Raw genomic sequence first — 24094 nt, 5'->3', positions numbered from 1 at the left:
AACAAGCTTGCAGAATATATTATAGAAACAAGACAATTTAGCCATTGATTTTTGTTGTCTACCTTGAAGGAGAAAAATACCTTTTAGGGATAACACCATCAATGATGAATTTTATACACAGTGTGTTACATTATGGGATAATTTTAATTATAAATTAAGATAGTAAGGATTTGCCAGGCGTAGTGGCATGTACCTGTAATCCCACCACACAGCAGACTGAGGCAGGAGGATCACTGCAAATTTGAGGCCAGTCTGGGCTACAAAGTGAGTTCAAGCCCAGTCTGACCTGCATAGTGAAACTGTCTCAAAAAGACAAAATTTAAAAAATAGTAAGGATTTAATAACTGTAGAATTACTATAGATTTAATAACTGTAGGATTTAATAATCTGTGGTTTGTCTTGTGTATATAATCTGCTCATTTACTTTTCCCTTGCCCCAAAGGAACAGATAAAATATGAATCTCCATAACAATAGTATTTTCAAACCTGGCAGTGTATTTGAAATTAAGGAAACAGTTTTTAAATGAAATGTTGTGTTCATCCATTGTCAAGAAGAAAGTCACAAATTGGTACCTGCCATATAACATACACTGTTAGTAGGTTATGTAATATTTGTGACATGTTATTCTCCTTTAATCTGTGACTCTTCAGGAAATAGTTTTGCTTGTACTAATCCTAGTACAAAACAGCATTTTTTAGGCTGATTATTTAATGGCACTTGAGATTAACCCACGGGTACAGAGCTGCATACCCAGCACTTTTTCTTTTTGAGATAGGGTCTCCCTAAATTGCTAAGGCTGGCCTCAAACTGGAGATCCTCCTACCTCAGCCTCTTAGATGTTTTTAGTGATTTGGAGCTGTGTGTCTTACAAGGACATAATCCCCCAGCGACATGATGTTACTAAGATTTCTACAGTGATATATATGACTGTTAAAATAGTTTAAGTTTGATATGTCGCCACTATGCTGAGTTCTATATGCTTCCTTTATTCAATTTATGTAACAGAAGAAAAGCTAAGATTTTTTTACCCAAGGGCAGTTACTGACTGAGATGGAATTCAAACAGTGTGTTTTATTGCTTCTTGTGAAAGTAAGCTTTCAAATTCTTTAACAGAATCTTACCTTCTGACTTGGGGAGTTACAGAGGCCAGAGAGCACTTTACTGAAGAGCTAGAGTACATGGACCTACACTAGCCTATTAAAGCATCAAAACAGCTGTGAATAGCACACCAAAACAGACACCTTTGGTTTTTTCACTCTGATCCTATATGACCAGAGATAGTTAAGGCAGTCTGCAGTAAACATTTTTTGTTACCAAAACTATTACTGCCAGATGCTACTGATAACACCGGTTAAAAACCTTTTGTAAGGCTATTAAGCATATTTTGAATTAATGTCAAGTAGCATTATTTTACTCCAGGAGTCTTATCTCATTTTTAATTTACTTGCTATTTAACTTTTTAAACAACTTACATTTTAATCATAGGCTATTAAGGAGATATGTAAAGTTTCTTCTACAAAATGTGCTTATAAAATGCAGAACATGCAAAGGATTAGATGTGTCCTTTTACTTCCTTGGGACACAAAACTAAAACTATAGGTAGAGACTGCCTTTAATTTAAAGTTCCTGATTGCATAATGGCAACAAATTAAAAGGCTCACAAGTACTACTGTTATAATCTCACAAATACATATGTTGTTTCACTTCTGGAAATAAAATTTAGATAACTTCCTTATTATTAATAAGCTTTATTTGAGTTAAAGATAGAAAACAATATAGATCTATAATTCAATTTATCACAATCTGAAATAGTTTACAGTAATTTTACATATATTTCGTAGTATCCTTTTGGACATATATAAGGAATAAAGCTGATCATTTATGAAATTTAGCAATAATCAAAATATTCTTCAAAAGAATTTAAGTCTATATAAAGCTCATAATTGCCAAGTTATGTATACGGGGGGGGGGGCATGAACCCTGGTCATTAAATAAAAATAAGAGCATATTTGTAAAAATGTGCTACGAAGATGCGCAAAAAAACATGCATTTACACGTATTTTCCAAAAAGATACAAACTACATTTAGCACTGTCATCTCTTAACATTTCCTTTACTAACAATACGTTGCAGGACTTTGATGTCCAAATACTACTGCTGAAAGATGACTAAGGCAACACCGTGCAGAAAAAAGAATGTGTGTAATACACAGAAATCTAAAGATAGCATTCTGAGAGTAAAGATTTGCAGTGATAGTTGTATGATAAATGAAAGGCTTGGAGTGTCTGCCTCTAATTAAAAAATAAAAACCTGCATCATGTCACACATGGTACCTACAGTGCAGAATCTTTAAGTTTAAAATGAAACCAGCAGACATTTGTATGCTGTTTTATAGATCGGTATGTAGCTTTCTGTAATTGATAATAAACAGCCATTTAACTTTGAAAGCCAAATATTTCTCATAAATCCTAGTATAAAATAGACATTCTAAATATGGAATGTTAAACATAGATAATGGATTTTTAAAGTGGCAATCTTCAGTATTTCCCATTATTTATATCATATTGCATAGCTGAAAATTCATCTACTAATAAAGTGGTGTTTCCAAGCAGAATTTTGCTTCAATCTCCTTCAATTTCCTTCTTTCATACTGTATAGTGGATCCACAAGTTTATTGTGCACATGCATTAAACCTTAAAGAAAAAAAGCACAATTCTAGTTGTGTTTTTGTTCATTTTGATCTATCTTTAGAAAACAAGATATTTAGAAGATACAATATTTTGTTCCCGTCTGATACAAAAGAGTCAAGTTTAGTGAAAAATGCAAATAGAAATATTTTAAAATATTTAGTTTTAACTACCTAGCAAATATCAGTTTAGAGTTATGAAACTGCAGGTCTAAAATGTACTTTGGAAGTAACCAGAGTAGGAGCAGTTCTTGTCTGCAGGAAGCAACAGTCTGACAAGATAACAAACTTGAATACAATGTGGATAAGGTATTTCAATTACATCTAAAAGTTTTTGTATATAGCTCAGTGGCACAGCACCTGCCTGGCATGTGCAAGGTCCTGTGTTTGATTTCTGGTACAAAAAACAAAAACTGATTTGATCCTCTGTCAGTCCCACTACTACATTCCAGTTGGGGGCTAGAATTGCCATTACACTAAAATAGCTTTAGTCCTCCACTATATTACTCTGTACATTCAATTGGCAATTTTCCACTCCTTTGAATATACATTTATGAAAGTGTTGATTATAAGATTGATAACACAGTAAGGTTTATGAGAACAAGACAAGCCTGTATTAAATAATTTAAGTAGAAATTTAGATTTTACATATAAGTAGGTTTTAAATTTCTTTTTAAAATTGGTATACATGCTTAAGAGTGGAAACTTTAAATTTCTGTGGATTTTAATTTTATAAAGGATATATGTTTGTGCACAGTTTCACCTATTAGAGCTTCCCTTCAATACAAGTACTGGCTATTGTTAAATATTTAAAAAAATGTAAAACTTGTCTTGATAAAAACCAAATTAAGTCAAAACCAGGACTAGTACCAGATGATTACTCTTGGGATTACTGGACTAGAAAATAGACATGTTAAATGCCTTAAAACTGATAATGAGTATTGCTTGTGTTAACTTTAAGGAACTTAACACACTTGTGATGAAATCGGGGGAACCACATGGAAATATATAGGTAAAATTCCACCTGCAAACTCCTGTTATGCACCACTCACCACTGAGGTGCTCTCTGTTTCTACCTATCAAATTACAAAAAGGCCAACAATTCCTAATCTTAATTTGATATATCTGTGGCTTGGTAAAATTCTTAATTTAAATGAGGAAAATATAAGAGATAAAATAATGCGTTACACAAGGAAATGTTTAAATTTTGCTACATCTACTTGATTACCCATTAAAATGCTTTTGAAGAATATTTAGGAAGGAAAATGCGTACAAACATTAAATGCAAATATAACACAAAACTACAGCATGATCAAAATTTTTCTTCAAATGAGTAGTGAGATTTTCAGTACTTGCCAAACTACAGTGACTTACATACACTTTCAATATGCTATATTCTAACATTTACATTAACTGTAAGTTAATGATTTCCTTTAACTGAATTATACATACTGTATTTCTAAATATTAAATGCTGTTTAAGACACCATCATTTGATGTACTGTTCACAAATAACTTATCAGATAAGGTATGACATGACACCAATTTTAAGACATCCCAATTAAAGATCAGTATGTCTGAGAGTAAAATATGGTTTCTTAATCTTGTCCTAAGCAATGATATTAATGAAAGAGAGATTTGACTTATTCAGTACCTTTTCTCTTAATCAGGAGACTAAGATTAAAATGTATATTCACATATAATAGAAGTAGCACATGTACTAAATATCAGCCATATAAGTACAGGTGATTTATAAAGAAATAATTTTCATAGCCTGCTTATGTGTTTGGGTTTACATAACTTTTAATCAAGTAATCGGTTCTAAATTTAATGTAGTAAAAACATCCTTTAAAATCTAAACAACCCAATATGCCAACATCTGTAATTTTTTTTAATATATAACCAGGTTCAATAAAGATGGAGAATTACTAAAATAGAATGAGTGAATAAATAAATAAATAAATAAATAAAACAGAAAATCATGCAGAAGTAGGCAGTGAAGCTCAAGTGAATTTACAGTGTTTATCCTCTGGAGTTTTGAAATGTAGATATTATAGGGGAAACTGAACCCATGATGATTAAATGAGACAGTGGGGGATGCATCAATCATGGATTAGGTTTTAAGTAGAAACTGGAGGTGGGACTGGTAAACATGAAAAGAAACTCAGAAAACACATAGATGCACATTCTGTTTGGTTATTTAATGCAGTATACTCACTATCAAAGTAAAATACTTTATTAAATTTTAGATTTCAAGAAAAAAAAGTATGGAAAATCTAGATATATGAGATTTTCTTCATGAAGGAAAATAAAATAGGGTACCTCTCTGAAAGCTACTCTTACCCCAAATGAAAAGTCTTAGTCCTTGAAAAATTTGCTGTTGTATCAGCACAATGCTAGTTTTCAACAGGCCTCAGTGTGGGGTTTACTACCCACAGTAATACGTTTTGTCATGTATAACAAAATATCTCACACTTTGCTTTTGAAATTCAGTGCTCACCTTTAAAGTATTTCACAGTTTTAACTCTTAATTCTAAAGTAGCATCTTCATCGCATACAAAAATAGTTCTGGGATGCTGCTGGAAAGCTGACACAGTCCACATATGATTGACTCCTTCTTCTATTGCTTTGTACAAGGCGAATGCCTTGTGTGCACCCGTTATGAGGATCATCACCTGAAAAATCATGCACATTCATTGGTAATTAATAGATAAAGCATGTTTCAAATGAGTAGGTACTGAATTATGAGGTATAAGTATACTACAAACTATGATTACCACAGTAAATGCTGATGTATAAAAGAGACCCAAAAGAATAAAAAGAACCAAAAGGGCTGTCTTGCAAAAGCAGAATTACCAGCCTTGAAAGGATTTATATCACCTCAATAATACAGCAGATCACTGTAGTGCAGATAAGCAATGCTATTTTAAGAAAGCGAAAGACTTAAACAACAGATATTCAAAGTGTTGTCTAGAGAAGTCAGACTATCGCTTCACTGAATATGTGTAGTTACCTAGGTTTTCAAACGAAAGTAAAATTGAGGAATGACAAACACAAGATCTATCTTTCAAGCAAACATGACTGATTATACTCTTAACAAACTACAGAAAACCCATGATCTTGGTCCTAAATCTCTAACTGCCTATGAAATAATTCAAAGAACATATACAAACGTGAAGTGTGTTTCAGAATGAATCTTTTGGTTTTAGCAGTAAATCTATCACGGTTTGCAACTCGGACTACGCACATAGGTTAATGTAATGTTTTAAATCTTTAGAGATATTTCTTATTATAGTTGTTAATAAATGTTCGGTAGGCCAGACGTATTTGTGACAACATAGAAATTTTGTATGTGTACATATGTATGTGTACTGTACAAATAGATTTTCCTAAACAGGAAACAAGGAATGATTAATAGATTAAGCCATTATTAATTTTTATCATAATTCAGTACTTGGTTTTCATTGTGAAGTCCTACTAAGATATGTCTCAATTTCCACTAATATTTTTATTGATACACTTTGTTAAGTGTAAGAAACCAAGCTCAACAAAGAATTTAACATGCTGTTGCCTATAATTATAAATTATATTCACCCTTTGAAACAAAAATTATGTTTGATAGGATAACAACGTATAAATAAATTTGTAAAACAGTTTTCCTTGCTGAATATTATCAGCCAATGTTTTTTATCTTAAAATGCAAGTATGTGTTACAGAAGGAACTAAAAACCAAAAGAACTACAGGTTTTTGTCTCCATTCTAATGCCGTATAATTCACAATATTTGTGACCCAGGGATCAGAGCCTCTAAAGTGACGATTATGCATACAGTGTGGCAGAAGTCCTTTGACCAGCACTTGAAGAATCTCTATAAAGTTAACTCAACAGTTTTCAGTACATGAAAATGTTAACTGATTGCTGCATAAAGATATTTTCCAATGTTTATTTCACAGAATTTTCAAATATGGTAAGATTCAAAGATAAGTATAGAACTCAAAACTTTACTTGAATTATGCCACGTAACTCCTCAGAACAGTATTATGAGATAAAAATTATTGCTATTTTACAGATAAGAAAGCATAGATGCTCTGTACATTGCAAAAAGTTTTGGTAAGGCCAAGATACAAACAAGTGCTTTGATTGTGGGGTCCATATCCTTAATAATTAACAATTACATTATTCTATCTCTTCAAAGACATAAAAAAATTATTACAGGTCTAATAATTAGAAAATATGAGTAAGGAGTCTTTACTCATTAAAGCATATACTGTAGAAAGGTAATGGCGTAGGTAGCAACAAATCTCAGCATCAACTGTACACTGGGTAAAATCTGAAGATTTTATTGGTAAGGACCGTAAATACTAATATTGTACTAGTACTAACTAGTACAGTCAGAGTTAAGAGTCAAATGAAAAATAATAATTTGGTATTTGTGGCTACGTTGTAAATATAAGAAATATCTGAAAAAGCAGAGATTAAAAAATAGCTCTCTAAGTATAACTTTGATACTGATTTGTAATCTATTCTAACTGCTCCACTGTTTTCAGTGACAGAGTCCTCATATTATGAAAAAAGACAACCGGTATCAGAATAATTTGAGATGCTTTCTCAAATGACAGAATCTTCAAATCTGAAGAATTTTTTTTCTTTTTTTTGTCTTTTTTGAGACAGAGTCTCACTATGCAGTTCAGGCTGGCCTCAAACTCGCAACGATCCTCCTGCCTTAGCCTCCCAAGTGCTGGGATTACAGTGTGCACCACCACACCCGGCTGAAGAATCAATTTTTGATGTGGACAGCAGTGATTATACTGGCACTGAGAGAACCAGCGCACTATATAGCCTTAAGATGGCAAGGATACCTGAAGAACAGATACATAAATTATTGTACTCAATGTATAAAATCTATTATATATAAAATAAAGCACAATAATAATATGATAGGAAAACTCAGAAAAGCTGTAGCGTAGCTCCTCTAGAAAACCAAGTCCTATGGACAAACAGAAAATCTCCAGGTAATGGGGTATTTCAGAGTTATAAGGTAGTCAATGAAAAGCTAGAGCCAGGTGCCAATGCACACACCTGTAATCCTAGCACTTGGGAGGCTGAGGTAGGAGGACTGCTGTGATTTCCAGGCCAGCCTGGGCTACAAAGTGAGACCATTTCCAAAAAACCAGAAAGTAAGTAAAAGCTGGGGATGTAGCTCAGTGAAAAGGCCCTAGGTTCAATTCCCACTATGAGGCAGGGGGTGCGCTAGAAGTTTGATAAAGGTGGAGCATATAGACCCAAAAGAAAATGGCTGCAAACTGAAGTCAGAGACATTTTTGCCGAAGTGATGAGACTTGATTTTGTAAAGGAGTAATAGAAAATTACACATACACACTTACAGAGATAATAAACTGAAAAACCTTTTTGAAAAAATTATCCAGGCAGTACTATAGTGACCGGCACAGGTAAAGACCAGAAATAGCCATGAGTTAGAATGGGTTTCTACCTCAAAAAATTTATGAGACTGAATTGTGGTTGCAAAGGGGGCTGGACACTTATTTGCACAAGTTATCTGTAAATGGGACTGACTGGGAAGCATTAAATGTGGAAAGGCAAAAGGTGAACGTAACATAAATGTGTGAAGCACAGCAAAGTTTTTGTGACAAATGCTGCTTTTCCCCAGGAAGAAATATTCTGAAGCAAAGTAATTTGGGTAGAAAGACATTTAAATTTTAAATAGTATAAACTAAGGAGTCTTTACATCTATATGTGAGCAAATAGCAAAAATCCTCTCTGTGCAGCTTCAGAAACAAGACTGGCTAACGATATGCATTAGCAGGTTCTCTTTATTGACAGTAATCTATTTTAGAACAGGGATGAAACTACTGGCAAGAATATTGAGTGCTGTGACTATTATGGACTGATGCAGTACTTTTTAAAGTGATCATTTAAAGTACTGCATCAGAAGTACTAAATCATGGGGAGAAGATTGCCCAGGCAGAGTATGTAGAATGAGCATACAGTGCTACAGTGAAATTGCAGGGAAAAAAAACCAACCAAAACATTCATAAAACAGATGAAGAAGGCAGATGCAGGAAGAAGAGCTGGGAAAGCTGGCAAAGAAGAAATGGTCAGAAAGGAGAGATGATGCAGAGTTTTATAATGACAGAATAGTCGACAGTGATAAGAGGTCCTGTAGGTAACACTTGGAGAGAAGTCACTGGTCACCTCTGTGACTCTAAGGGAGTAAAAGAAAGTATACTGTAAGAATTACTGGTGTTCCTGTATGCTGTCATAAGAATAGCCAAATAATTAAAATGATATTCTAAAGGTGATGCAATAGCTAAAAAAAGTTTGTGTCTTTGAAAATCACTTTCAAAATATATGACATTATCTTAAGCTATAACAATAAGAACAAATTTTACCTTTTCAAGGTAAAGTGGTTTCTGGAAAAACAGTCAAAAGTCATTAAAAATCCATTCTGGTGGTTTGGGTACACAAGTACACTGGTCCAACAAAAGAGGTGGTGTGTGCTGAATTCTTTATAGCTTCAGATAATTACAACTTAGTTGATTCCTGAACGTTAGTTGATTCAATGATTTAGTTGATTCAATGATACAAAATTCTGTGACTGAAAACTTAGCCACAATTTTTATTGCAAGTAGGATATAATATATCACTTATTATGTATTATAACCACTTCAAAATATTTAAGTATCATAGAAAAAATAAGAACATTTAATTCTTACTTCTCTAGCATCCATCACTGTCCCCACACCAACAGTGAGAGCCATAGTTGGCACTTTTGATAAATCTCCATCAAAGTATTTCGCATTTGCCAAAATGGTGTCCATTGCTAGAGTCTTTAATCTTGTCCTTGATACTAAACTGGATCCTGGTTCATTAAAAGCAATGTGACCATCTGGACCTATTCCTTTCAAAAGAAACATACACACACATAAGCATAAAGTAAAGTAGGTTTCTCACATATTGTAAATATGTTTTCTCAAAGATCTACATAGTTTTAAGAGCAAGAAAATAATCACAAAGACACTTACCTGGTCTTATTTTATAGCTGAATTCCTAACACTTAAAATATTTGTGTGTTTTACTCAACAAACTATTTCCATGTGTTCTACATGCACAGCATAGAGTTTGCAAGATTCTATTAATAGCAGTAAATTAAGTTTAAAATTAAGTAAAATGAACACTTTACAATTTATAAATCAATTTCACATAGATTATTACAGTAGATATATTTAAAAACCTTGTTAGATGGTAAGATGAGGCAAATCTATTTTTGTCCTCTCCTCCACCTTTCAAAAGGAAACTCTGATGCTCGAAGAAAATAACTGACTCTGGCAAGGTCACTTACAATTTAGTAAATACCAAAGCAGACTCAAATCTAAACATTCTGATTCCTAACATAGTGCTTTTTGTACTCATGCTTTAACTTGCTTGGTTCTAGTCCAGAATGGGGCAATTAACTAGTGGACCTTACTGCAGTACAGTTTCCTCACTCATAAAAATATAGATTGGACAATTTGTCAAACATTTTTGACTGTAACCTATTGTAAGAAATAACATTTGACACTACAGTCTTGTATACATACACATCTCACACAAACATCTAAAATATAATTAAAAATCATATAAAACCATATATAGCTTTACTAGGAACCACACAAGCTATTTTCTATTTTATTCCATTTTATTAATAAAATAAACAAAAAGGAAATGCTATTTGTGACTGCTACTTTGATTCTGCAACCACATAATGAAGGGCAACCAGTTTGAAAAATACTGCTTTAGGCAGAATTACAGATAATTCTCATATTCTAGGATTGCCTCTAAAATACAGGTAAGAACATAAATGCCATTTCTTATTTCAAGAAAATGGTAAAAAAAATTTTTACAAAATAATCTATAAAATAAATAAGTGAACTTTTATATACTCTTATCCTAGTAGTTAAATTAGCAACTTCAATTAAAAACTAAAAGTTCTCTAAGTCATGAAAATATATTTTACACTTATAATAATGTATTAGGCATATTTTACTGACATTTAGCATACAACTCTAATATAAAAATTTCACAGACCACAACAGCATCGGGGGTATAGCTCAGTGGTACAGCATTTGACTGCAGACCACAACAGCATAAAATTTGACAGCTACCTAGTTCTGAAGGGTCAGGGGAAAAAAAGTATGAAGCAAATATAAACTAGTAAAGCACAACAATCTAAGAACGTTTAATGTAGTGTCATAACTTTTTAATGTGGGGGCTTAATATCCAAGGATAATTTCCACTGTGAAGTACAGGTCTACTTGTAAATTAAAATTTTTTTGGTTTTTTTGTTTTGTTTTTTTTCCAGTACTGGGAATTGAACTCATGACCTTGCGCTTGCCAGGCAGGGGCTGTACCGCTGGGCTAAATCCCCAGCCCCATAAATTTAAGTTTTAATTACCTATATCTTTCCATCTAGACTTGCAAAAGTACTGTTTCTCCTCTTAGCTAAACGTATTTGTCATTACATGTAAAGTACAAAGGATGGAACCAGGAAAATAAGATCTGCAGAAAAACTACAGTCTGCTAAGATCAACACTCGTGTTTTTACTGGTGACTTAGCCACATGGAAGAAATTATGAACAAAGGTTACTAACAGAGACATATCAACACATGACTGTCCATGAGTAACTCAAAAAGTGAAATTGCTGATACAAGTTTTTAATCAGCTAATTCTTATTCAGACTAAGTTTAAGATATCAGTATCTATGAAATATCTGAAAAAACTCATTGACTGATATGTCTTCGTGTTCTTTTAGTTCTGTGGGTAGAATATAAAACTTCATGAATAAGGGTTTTATGTATCTTTACCATTTAAAACAACAAATGACACATAGGAGGAACTGAAATAATGGTTGAATAAATGAATGGGATGATTGCTCTTCTTTGGCTAACTCAGTAATTTCTTCTATTCCTCACCACAAGGGCTCAGATGACCATAATTTGTTATGTCCCTGTCAGGCAGAGTGACTGTGGTCTAGAAATGAACATTTGTCTCAAATGAACCAAACAGAACCACTGTCCAGGGCTGAGTATTGACATGGGATACAGAAAAAACAGAAGACTTCTAGAAATGAGACACTAGATGGCAGCACTGCTGGGAGAAGGATGAGAAATACCTACTTCTGAGAGCTAAGGTTCTCTCATTCTTGTTTTTCGAAAGACAGCTATTTCAAATCTTCCTTCAGTTTTGTGAGTTACCCACATCATTCCAACTAATTTGCTTCTGGTCCCATTAGTCACTTCCCATTATCAGCAAACTAAAAAATTCAATCATGTAGCAAACCAAACCAAAGCAAACCAAACCAAAACAAAAAACAAGTCAAAATTGTCCCTACTGTCTTAGGAAAAAAAAAAAAAAAAAAGATACAAGATTTGTTTGTGCATCTCTTTGCTGGGGCTAGGTTAGAAATTCCTGATATGCTTTATTCTTTCTCCTAACACTTTTGTCATTAGAGGAAAAATGAGAGCTTTTGAGAATATATACTTCCTTTTCTTTTCCATCAAGGGAAAGGGACTGCCTGCTCTAATTCCCTGGGGTGAGCAGATTAACATTCTTGAGCTCATTCTGACTTCAAGACCAACCTACAATCTCTATTCCAACTTTACCTTCAATAAAGCTGATATTTTGATCCCATTTGGCAGTTCTTAGTGTTTTTATTAACCAAACCCTGGAACAAAAGAAGGGCAAGTGGTAAGACCCAGATACCAAGCCTTGTCTTGAAAAATCCAACGATAACAAACCTAAATCAACAAAGAATCAGACCAGATTCTTTCATACACATATATATCTCCAATAAACAGGTTACGGCAAACAGGAAAAGAAAACATAAGTGAACTATTTCCTTTTCATGCACAGAGTAAGCCAGTCCTTTAGACGGAACATATAAAATGTCAAACCCTGGATCATCAGACTGCAATGAAGTTAATGGAGGAGACAAGGAAAGTCTTACGAATGGATTTTTTTCTTTGTTGGGGAGGAAAGAGACAACTAGAGGACGCTTAAGACAAACTGGTTAAAAAATAAAAACATTTTTTAGTAGTAAAATCAGTGATAAACATAAACAGTTACAATTTATGTTCCATCTACTTTGAGGGGAGAATTGAGGTAGTTTACAGTAAGGAAACAAACAGAAAACTCCAGTTACCTACAAAGAAATGAGAAATGACTTACAGCTACGGGAAAGATGAGTGTTCTACTAGAAATCAAGTTTACAGAATGGCAGCCTAAAAATTACCCTTAATTATCAATACTTTCTGGAAAGCAGGCAAAAGAACAAAATACAGTTAGACAGTCCTTATCAGGTATTTTCTTCAAGTAATTTCTATTTCTGGGCAACGACTCTGCTAGGGATTTGCTACACAGATCCATAAGTAAGGTTAATAAACTAACAGGGAAGACAAAGTCCACAGATGAAGATGGAGACATTTTTCAAACACTCATTTAAAATAACCTCTATTAACTAATAGTTTTTGGTACAACAATAAATCAGTGACAACATTTTCTGATAAGACTCAGTGTAGATATATTATACTCCAGCAATTCTACTTGATTTTGAATGGAGTTTAGAAAATCTAAAGAGTAGGTTGTGAGCATACTACTAAAATACAGGGGTGGTGGTATACACTTACACTTCCACTACTCGGGGAGGCTAAAGCAGAAAGATCACAAGTTTGCATCCAGCCTGGGCAAATTAATGAGATCCTAACTCAAATATAAATAAAGTAAAATTCTTAAAAAGGGTTGGGGCTATAGCAAAGTAACTGAGTACCCTTACGTTCAATCTCTAGTAGCAAGCAAAATCAAAAGAAAACAAAACAATCAAACACTGATGTCTCAGCCTTCAAATACGACAGAAATGATAACTATCTCAAAATTAAGCCATATGTCCCAAACTGGAATGTGCAAATGTTTTCTCAGATTACAAAAATAATATCAGCAAGTTTTATTTAAAATACAGATAACTATCTTGAAAAAAAAAATAGATTAACTTACATTCTTGCTTAGATCAAAAACAAAACAAAACCCCTTTTTACCCATTTAAGAAAGTAAGTGGTATTGGCTCTCTTAAGCAGGAATAAAAATTTATGTGAAAAGAAATTTCAGTCTCCCTAGGTATCCTTAGAAGTATTTTAGTAAAAACCTCGGGGAATTCAATAAACTAAGGGGCAACTATGTTAGTCTCTATAGTTTAGTAATGATGAGCTAGAATTATAAACTATATACCATGAACTGGTTTTAGACATTTAAGACATGTCGTTGTGCTTAATTCTCACAAATTTTGAAATGGCTAATATTAACTGTTTTGCAAATAATTTAATTAAAATTGTCAGTAAACTTACCAAAGATAATGAAACCAAATTTATGTCTGACTATAAAACCCAATTCTGTCCAAGAGCAACCAACTCTCTCAATTATACTTGGCTACTACTTCAACCATAAATTAATCTCAATATAGCTCTAATTATGTAATGTTGCATTTCTCTAACTACAGGATACACAGTGGTAACTTCATGTTAATTTAGAATAGAGTTAGTACTTTCAGTTGAATACTATAGAATCTAGCAAAAAACAATTTTGGGATTAGTTTAATTAATATACTATTCTTACAGCAATCAGCTAGCTGTCTCAGATTTTTCATACTAACAGAAAATGATGTTATTAGAAAGGAAGAAACTCCTACAGTTTTCAGTATATTATGCACACACACACACACACACACACACACATAAAATATATAAATACAGGTGAAATTTACACAAACATTAATTTTGGAATTTATTTAGAAATTTATAGTTTAATTCATATTATCTAAAGGATGAAGGTAAAATAAGTTACATTATTTTTAACTGATTTTTCTCAGTGAGATGAAATAATTTAAATGATGTGCTAAAATCCACCCATGTCTCATGTAAATATTTAGATTCACTTCTCATTTCACAAGTAGACTCTGATGGTAGGTTAAAAATCATGAGAAAGATAAAACTATAATTTAGGAAGGTCAAGATAAACAGGTCACTTATTTTTACAGATGTGATGAATTGTCAGCCTTAAAGAGGTAATCAGAAGTTTAAAAGGAATTTAGACCTACCTCTTAAGACATAATTTAAACAATTCTGTTAACTGTTAGAATTTTAAAGTAATTATTTTGATGAAAAGTATAATAGAAATCCGTCTATTTCGGCTTTAATGGATGGTATTACAATCATGGGCGTTCTTTGGATAGTGCAATGGTAAGATTTTTAAAAAATTTTTAAAGCACTCAATTTAAATATCAGCAAACAATTAATGACAAAAATCTTCTTACATACCTCCAACAAAAAGATCTATCCCTCCAGCTTCTTCTATTTTTCTTTCAAATGCATCACATTCTGCTTGTAAATCTGCAGCATTCCCATCAAGGATATGAGCATTATTAGGATCTATGTCAATGTGCTTAAAAAAGTTATTCCACATGTAAGAATGGTAGCTTTCAGGATGATTTCTTGGAAGTCCTAAATAAGTTGAAAAAGAAAAATTTTATTGTTTTCAAAACTAAATTTTAACTTTTTATACCATGTACAGTTTAAAAATATTTTACACAGAATAGATGTTTATCATAAACCCAGTGCTGTATTAATTTATATGTTAATATAATTATTTTGTGAAACATCCATGGAAATCCTACCATCATTCTCATTTTATATTATTATTATTTTTTTTTTTCTGGTACCAGGAACTGAACTCACAACCTCACGCTTGCCAGGCAAGCGCTGTGCTACTGAGCTAAATCCCCAGACCTCATTCTCATTTTATAGATGAGCAAGTGAAACACACAGCATTTTTCCCAAGGTGATACAGCTCATATAAGGACTGGGTTGCAAATATCAGAAATCTAGTTCATGTTCATGTAACCACTATACATTTCTCCAACACATAAAATTGTAATCAATGAAAGTGATTTATGTATTAAATAACTGTTCAACTGAAACACTGGCCATGTTCCTTTCGATTCTTCCTATATGCATGCAAGTACACTGACCCATAAAAATTCTTTGGCTATCTCTTGTGCTACCATTAGAAATGTCTTCCTGTATTTATATTTTAATACAGGGTTTTTACATTATCAGAGGTATTTCCACTTAAGGAAGTTAACACTCAATATGTTACAAAAGCTTCATTGGTACTAATACAAATAGGCTTTACTTTGGATAAAAAAATATTTATATTACTATTTTTACATACACATCACTTAATTTATCACTACCATGTTGGTTTCTAATTTTACATATGTATTTATTTATTTTTTAACTTAGTGGTTATGGGGACTAAATCCAGGCTCTCCACTCAAAACTACACTCCCTTGGAGCTGGGGATTTAGCTCGGCGGCACCGTGCCTGCCTGACAAGCGCAATGTCGTGAGTTTGATTCCCGGTACTGGAAAATTAAAAAAAAAAACCTACACTCCCAGGTCATGTTTTTAAGACTAGGTCTTGCTAAATTGCTTCATTCGTCTGGCTGAACTCAAACTTGCTATCCTCCTGCCTCAGCCTCCCAGAGTGCTGGTTTATGCACATGACAGGCATGCACAACCACACTTGGCTTACAACACTGCTTTTAACTACGTTGTACGACTTATAAATGGCAGAGCCAAGGATGAATGCAGATTCTCCGATTTATAGTCCTACATTCTTTCCATGATATATAGTACTGTCATCACAAGAATACAGATTTTTAAACCTGTATTTAAAATCAGAAATAAATTTGCAATCTCATCACAAAGTACAGTACATCCTAAGTACAAAATATCGATATGAAAAACATTATTCCAAGTGATACAGTAATGCTCTAAAATACACCCATTTTATTCAAAACATAATATGTAACATATTCAAATAACATATCCAACATACTCAAAAATATCTTACCTACATATTCATCCATGTTAAAAGTTTTCACATATTTAAAAGAAAGGTCTCCACTCTTGTGATACTCTATTAGTTTTCTATAACATCCTAAAGGTGTACTCCCTAAAACAGATGAAGATTTAATTTTATAACATTACTGGAAAAATCTATTTTAAAATCATTTATATAAACAATTATTCATTTAGTAATCTTATTCATTTAGAATTAAGCAAGAAATCATTAATTTAAATGCATATTTATTAACAAATATAGTTTGAACTAGTCTCTTTGCAAGGTATTTTAAAATTTTAGTAAACCAGAATTCTTAAGGCTAAAAAATGTCAATAAAAATTAGAATTTGAAAAGTTATTCTGGAATTATTACATACTTGGAAATATTACTGCAACTTCTAAGAATACAACCTAGAGGCCATATTTGAGTTAAAAGAAAATAAGCATCCCTCTTTTTGAAAAAAGTAGACATAAAAATCTTAAGTTCTAGCACAGTTAATGTACAACTAGGTTAAATGCTGATCATTTACCAAAATCTAAAGAGAAAGAACAGCTACTTTTATTACTGCCCCTACTTTAAAAATCGATTCTAAAACTAGTAAGATTAACTGAGGAACTAGTGTTTCAGCTTTTCAATTGGAGCTTCTATTTTTCATTTCATGTTTTCTTCAGTAGGTATAAGCTAAAATGCAGTCTAGAAAAAGTACTGTTTAAGATATGGAGAACTTCTAGAAAATGGTATCTTGGCATTGAACACTTCATTCTGATTTTATTCTCTTATAAAGTGCCTTTTTACATGTTTTATATTTGCAAAGAGATTTGTTTGGAAATGCCTCACGGTATTACATACTAAACACGTTTTCCCAAATGTGAATGGCCTCCCCCTTTGTTTTCTAAGTTTACTCTATTTTGTATTATACTTCCAAAGTAACAGGCTAAATTGACTGCACTCTTGCAAGTGACCTGGCCTTCTTAATCTGGTTAGAGTATTGATTCCTAGTTCAACCATCATCACAAAACCAAAGAAAAACCTTCACACAGACTGTCTACTGAAATAGCATATACAAGTTCACAGAATCAGTCTCTGGCCAAAAAAAAAAAAAGGAATTTCCTGGGTAGTAAAAAGACTGCATCTCAAATGTACACAGGGCTACTGTGAGGTGATGGGATCATGATGGCTCTAACCTCATCATGGATTAAAACCACTGATGGCCGTCATAGCTTCATTTGGAGGTAGTACAAACTTTAGGTAGAGGGACCTAGTTGGAGAAAGCAGGTCATTAGAGGTTTCCCCTTGAAGGGTGTACTTTGTCCCTAGCCTTTTCTCCTCTCTCTCTTTCCCTTACCTGGACATACTAGGTGATCAGCTTTGTTCCACCCATGCTTCCTGACATGATGTTCACCCTCACCACAGGCCCAGAAAAAAAGGGGAGCAAGTGAGCATGGACAGAAACCTCTGATACTCTGAGGCAGATAAAACAGTTGCTCCTTTCAGTTGCTTTTCTCAGGTATTTTATCACAGTAACAGAAAACTGATTAACACAATCACACACATGTAACTTGTCCAAAAAATGGACAACATAAAGGAATCTTGTTTCTTTTCTGAGTCCCTCAATTTAAAGATATGAACAAAAAGTGACTATGGCAATGACAGAAACATTCATTTTCTACTTTTTAATTGATGCATGAAAGAAAAAATTGAAAAATACAGTATGGAGTAAACTGGTAAAACAAATTTCATTTTTAATATTTTCTTTGCAGCAGTCATTTCCTAACACAAGAGGCATTTAACAAATTCCTACTATGATTTAGATACAACAAAGATATTTAGGACTTTTTCTGTCTGAGAAAAATACAGGGACAAGCAAGCACAAAATAACCATGACACAGGAAAAAAAATAAATAAATAGAAGTCTGGAGTACTGCAGTGAATCAAGAAAAGAGATGATCACTTTGTTGGAAGCATGTTCGAAGAAGATGGCATTTCAACTAAATCCTGATGGAGGATAAAATTCTGATCAAGCAAGCTCTAACTGAAAACATATAAAAGATGAGGGTAGTGAGATCCAAAGATGATTATCTGTATGCTGTCCAGGAAGCTAGGTGCTGTGCTGGTGTTTTTATGCTTAACCTGATGTAAGACTCACAATTTGGGGAAACTAGAATTGGCTTTCTCATTTTGAGACAGAAGACCTGGATTGAAAGATTAAGGAATTTGCCAAATATCAAATGGCTGTGAAGGCAGGGATTCAAATCTAGATCTGTCTAGTTCCAAAATTCATATGGATTCGATATAAACACACTAAGCAACATGAGTACAAACAAAAAGGAAAGGCAATGAGCAAGTTTAGGCCTATTCTTTTCCAGCCCAATTCAATGAAAAAGAATGGGAGGAATAAGGTTGGGAGGTAGATCAGGCCCACAGCAGGCCTTTAAATGTGAAGCACATTAAAATCACTCCAGTATATATTAAACAGGTATTCCCCTTGAATTGTGCTTGGTGGGAGAATAACCATGATATACCCTGTTACCTATAATCACAAATATGCATGTTCAAATTTCAAAGCAGTGGGGCAGGTGAAAGAGGACATAATTAACCTTGCCTATGATCTATGAAAGAAAATAGCAGAATATGTCAACGAAGGTTTCTCAGAGGTATTCCCTTGATGGATGTCTTACTAGGTGGTTATAGTACCAGAAATAAAGCTGATGTTTTAGATCTAAATATTTGAAAATATGTTTAGCACTGCTAGCTAGGATGGTAAGGCCTTTCTGTCCCTACACTCAAATTACTATTTCTGCATCACAATGAAGACAATATAATTAATACAGGTAAGCTAAAAATAACCCAGGTTTACAGTAAATATCACCAGGCCCACATAACAGAGCTGAGTGTGCCACATGGCTGTGCAGAAGCGGTATGCCTAATTCACAAAAATTGCCATTTGACATGCTCACCGAGATGGACTGTCCCGGACCAAACAAGAACAAGCAAGCAACACACAAAACCAACTTGGAGAATATCATTCTGGGAAATTATCCAAGAAGAAAAAATTATGATTATAGCTTTTCTGTAGTTAAAAAGTAACGGGGTAGGAATGAGAGAAAACATTCTAGCTATTATTCTTCTTATCTTTCTTACAGGTAGGGCAAGCAAAGCTCAGGTATGTAGAGTACATACCTTTCCATCATCAAAAAGCAGTTCTGACTTTATATCTAACACCATTTGAAAAGTCAAAGGTTAACGAAGTGCTATAAGGTCAGGACTTTATTTGATATTGATCTCATAATAGCTAAAATCTTGGAAGGAGCCTACATGTTCATCAACAATTGAACAGGTACAGACAATGTGGTATTTATATACAATGGAATACTACTCTGCTGTAAAAAGCATACATTTGAATCATTTGTAGGAAATGGATGCACCTTGAGACCACAATGTTAAGTGACATAAATCAGACAAAAAAGCCTAAATATCACGTTGTCTCTTATATGACAAACCTAAAGTATAAATAAAGAGCAAAATAAGATAGATAATTGGCAACAGGAAGATAGATAATTTTGCAAAAAGGAAAGGGATTAAGAGATGGAGGAAGGGGAGAACAGGGGTATAAAAAAGAATTAAGATATGTTATGTGCACATATTTACTCTCCATAATGAATGTGATCACTATATACCACAAACAAGTACAAATTAAATAAAGTAAGCACCACAAGAGCATAGCTGGTTATTTTTTAATACAACTCAACAGAAAATGAAATCATATGATATATAATTAATGTATAAATTTATTTTGTGATAATGAGATATAAATACCCTAAAAGAAATCCAGACTACAGAAGTGAATCAAAGAAAAAAATATAATCTTGCTTGCTATAAGAAGAATTTTCATTTCTAATACTTGTATAAAACAAGGAGAATAAAGAGATAGGAAAAAGCTACTAAGAGAAGAGACTCTAACGCAGGTAAAGTGAAATTAAGAGAGAATACCACATACTTTAACACCTTTGACAACTAGTAAGGAAACTGAAAAAGCACATGTATAGTGAAATGCAATGCCCCTAAAAGTAAAGGACTACTAAAAAAAGGTAAAAAATAAAAATACTAGGATAATCATTTAAGTGACAGTATTTACTACTGCATTTTGGGGTAGTAAGTGAAACAGAATTTTAACACAGGAAATAGTAACAAAATGTAGAGACTAGATCTTATGTATACACACACATTAAACACATACACACATATATGCACATACAGCTTTATATACTATCATGTTCAATTAGTGATACAGTCAAGTAACAGACAGGAAAAGTATGTTACTCACAATTTTACAGCCTGAGTATCTAGAAAAAGCTGTACCTTACCTGTTGGTAAGCCCAGCGTAAAGTATCTGTTCTGTCCAGGTTTGAACTGAATGATGCGATTACAGATGTATTTGGCTGCCCATTCACTAGCCAAGTCATAGTTATCAAGGATTACAAGCCTCATGACGGTGATGCACAGCTTGCCGCACAAGACGTTCAAACCTGAGAAAATTCCATCGTACAGCACTTTAAGGAATTTACAAACACTCAAACAGAAGTGTAATAACATTGAAAGGGGCATAACTTAACAAGAACATGCACATATAAAAATATAAGCAGTACCTTCGAAACAGTAATAATAAATTTCTTTTGAGCAGACCTTGACTTTGAGGCAGTGGGCTAGCTCACTTACATACATATATCAATCCTTACATTAATCTTGTGAAGTAAATAAACACTCAATTTTAGATGAGACTCATAATTTGACCCAGGTTACACAGGTAGAAACTAAACCAGAATTCAAATTAAGGCAATCTTAGTATAAAGACACCACACTATATCCTGTGGAGGTACTGTTTAATATATACTCTTACTGAAGCAACATAAAAGAACTCTGAAAAGAAACAAACCAGTATTTGTTGCTCAAAAGTTAATGGAAATAATGATTACTTGACAACTTCTGGTTATGCACTAAAATCCAGAACTCTCCCTATAAACAATAACCAAATCTCCCTGTTAGAATACTCATCTTTGTGTGTGTGTGTGTGTGTGTGTTTGCGCGCACGCACGCAAGCCCATGTGTGGGTGGTAGGAATCAAACTCACGACCTCAAGCTATCCAGGCAGGCGCTATGCTGCTGGGTTATATCCCTGGCAACAAATCTCCCTGTGTTAAACAATGTTTACATTCCACCACTCAGAAATAATTCTCATTATTACTAGTTATATAATCATTCCAGATATCTAATGCACTCATACAAACAGTATGCACAGACATCCTTTTGAAAAATGTGATGAAATATGCTATTTCTAATAAGAAGATAATTCAACAGAAAAAGTAAAAGAAGTGCTGATTTCTGTGGAAAATATATTCACAAAAAGCAATTTTCAGTTCCTAAAAAATTAAGATAAAGAAAATTATTATATGCACATTAAGGGATATGGTGGACTGGTCTACTATCATGAAAGATATGGATCTTAGTATTCTTATATCAATTCACACTTGATTTATATAACAAATGTTATTTGTTTATTGTCAAGACTTATAACATTTATATAGTGTGTTCCATAATCATAATTCTGATTTTACTTATTAGTTATATATTAAAGTCAGCCATCAACTCCAATACTTTCATGATATGACTTCAACATTCCTGAGTTCTGTACCCACACACTTTCCTTGGAATATTAAGTCAAATATTTTAAATTAATGGAACTAGAAGATCTAACGATGAATACATGGAATCTAAAGTATATCCTTAACACAATGCTTTAGAATTTTGACATAACAATAAAAAATTATGATCACAATAGTCTAGAATTCTGGCATAATAATAAGAGATAAACAGCATTTACAGAAAAAATTAGTCAAATTCAGCCCGGCAAATGGACTCAGCCTCCATTTAAATCCATCAATAATCTAATGTCAAAAATAAGTTCAGTTACATCAAAGACACAAAAACAATTGCTGCTGTGACTATCAAAGGATATACACTGAAAGCTCAGCAAACTGATGGTGAATGAGAAGAGAAAAACAAACTGTAAGGAGAGAAGCCCTCAGATCTTTGCTGTGTCTTCGGTGTCCTGGACCCAGCGTATCTTTCCTGGGGAAACACACTCGCGAGGACCTACTACTGTACTATGCTACAGTCTACAGACACAAGCATGATTGAAGACCCTATGACTTTAGAGTGCGGAATCAATAGTTCCTGAGGTTGATATTGTCATTCTCACTCCAGAGATTTAGTAAATTGCAACTCTGAGAAATGCACTCAAGTTAAAAGGCTGCTAAGTTTTAGAGGAGCGGGACTTTTTTAACTGCGTCTGACTTAACGATCTATGTTCATAAAATATCTGATCAATTGAGCATCATTTAGCATGCCTATTGAAAATACACTCTCAGGCCCCTCTTCTTGGTCAGTGTTTCAGCAGAGCTGAATGGAGCAGAAGGAGTCTGTATATAACTCAGATTCTTACAAGTGGGTTAAATTTGGAAAAGAACTACACACACTTCGTTGCAAAAAACTTCAAGCAAGTTCCTAAGACCAACAAAGTGCCGGTAATTTTTTCTTTTTTAAAAACTCCAGTGGAGAAAGAATGCACCCTCCTCCCCCAAAATCCCAATTAAATCCTTTCACCCAGAAGAAAAAAAATATCTTCACATTCATTTTCAGATGTGCCTCTTCCAGTTTTCTGCCAATCCTCAGCGATCCAAACTGCCAGGGCAGAACGCAATTCTCCGGCATCGTGACCCGACAGCACTCGAGGACCAACACCGCCAAGTCTTCCCGGCAGGTGCTGATTCACCGAGTACCTGCACCGGCGGGGGAAACCGGCAGCTGAACGCAAACCTCCGAACTTCTGAGATGCACGCGAACTCCCGCAGCACTTCAGTTACTCAGCGCGCGCTGCAGAGGCCGAAAGCAGAACCCAGACTCAGGTTCTCTCTACGGCACGCTGCTCCGGACCGGAGTGCCCGGGGCGCGGCGGCGGCAGGCGGCCCAGAGGCTCCGCCGCCCTCCGCACCGCCAGCGAGGGGCAGCAGAGCGGCCCGGAGGGCGGCGGGGGGCAGCGGCCCGGTCCGAACGCGGCCGGGAGGGAGCGCCGCCGCCCGGAGCTCGGGGACCACCGGCCGGACCCCGCCTTCCGCTGTCGGCACAAAACCCTGGCAAGGGCAACCGCTAGGCAGCGGTCCGCCAGAGGCCTCATGTTCAGCCGGTCGCCTAAACTCACCAGCGGACCCACCGACCTCGGAAGCGGGAACAGCGAGGATCACCGACACCTGCAACAAACAAGCGACCCCAACAGGAGCGCGAAGCCTGAGGACCCGGATGCAGATACTCGCAGGAAGGGACCGCGGCGCAGACGCTGCGCGTGCGCGCTGCCTCCAGCGCCTCTGGGAAGACTGGTGAGCTGTAGATGCTATCTCTGTGGCTGG

The 24094-nt window shown here is 34.4% G+C and overlaps 2 protein-coding genes across 3 annotated transcripts; one reads left to right on the top strand and one right to left on the bottom strand.

The window, feature by feature from the left end:
* Positions 1-1733: 1733 nt before the first annotated feature.
* Positions 1734-23995, bottom strand: Gnpda2 (glucosamine-6-phosphate deaminase 2). Of its 2 annotated transcripts, none has more exons than XM_013518064.1 (7): positions 23890-23995; positions 20999-21160; positions 16644-16745; positions 15048-15230; positions 9419-9603; positions 5186-5360; positions 1734-2693 (listed from the first exon to the last, which is right to left on the bottom strand). In XM_013518064.1, exons 2-7 carry the CDS (start codon positions 21120-21122, stop codon positions 2632-2634), a joined length of 831 nt encoding a protein of 276 aa, XP_013373518.1. In that variant the 5' UTR covers positions 21123-21160; positions 23890-23995; the 3' UTR covers positions 1734-2631. The 2 variants fall into 2 exon arrangements, with proteins under 2 accessions (XP_013373518.1, XP_013373519.1); XM_013518065.1 differs by lacking the exon at positions 23890-23995 and adding an exon at positions 23319-23400.
* LOC106149328 (SRC kinase signaling inhibitor 1-like) lies at positions 21181-24068 on the top strand. Its single transcript, XM_013518030.1, has 2 exons — positions 21181-23215; positions 23331-24068. Exon 2 carries the CDS (start codon positions 23331-23333, stop codon positions 24066-24068), a length of 738 nt encoding a protein of 245 aa, XP_013373484.1. The 5' UTR covers positions 21181-23215.
* Positions 24069-24094: the final 26 nt, after the last annotated feature.

This window comes from Chinchilla lanigera, unplaced genomic scaffold, assembly GCF_000276665.1.
Source record: "Chinchilla lanigera isolate Chin_1 unplaced genomic scaffold, ChiLan1.0 scaffold00042, whole genome shotgun sequence".
NCBI classification, from domain to species: Eukaryota; Metazoa; Chordata; class Mammalia; order Rodentia; family Chinchillidae; genus Chinchilla; species Chinchilla lanigera.
The sequence above is the reverse complement of the archived record's forward strand: the minus strand, read 5'-3'. Positions and strand labels throughout refer to the sequence as shown.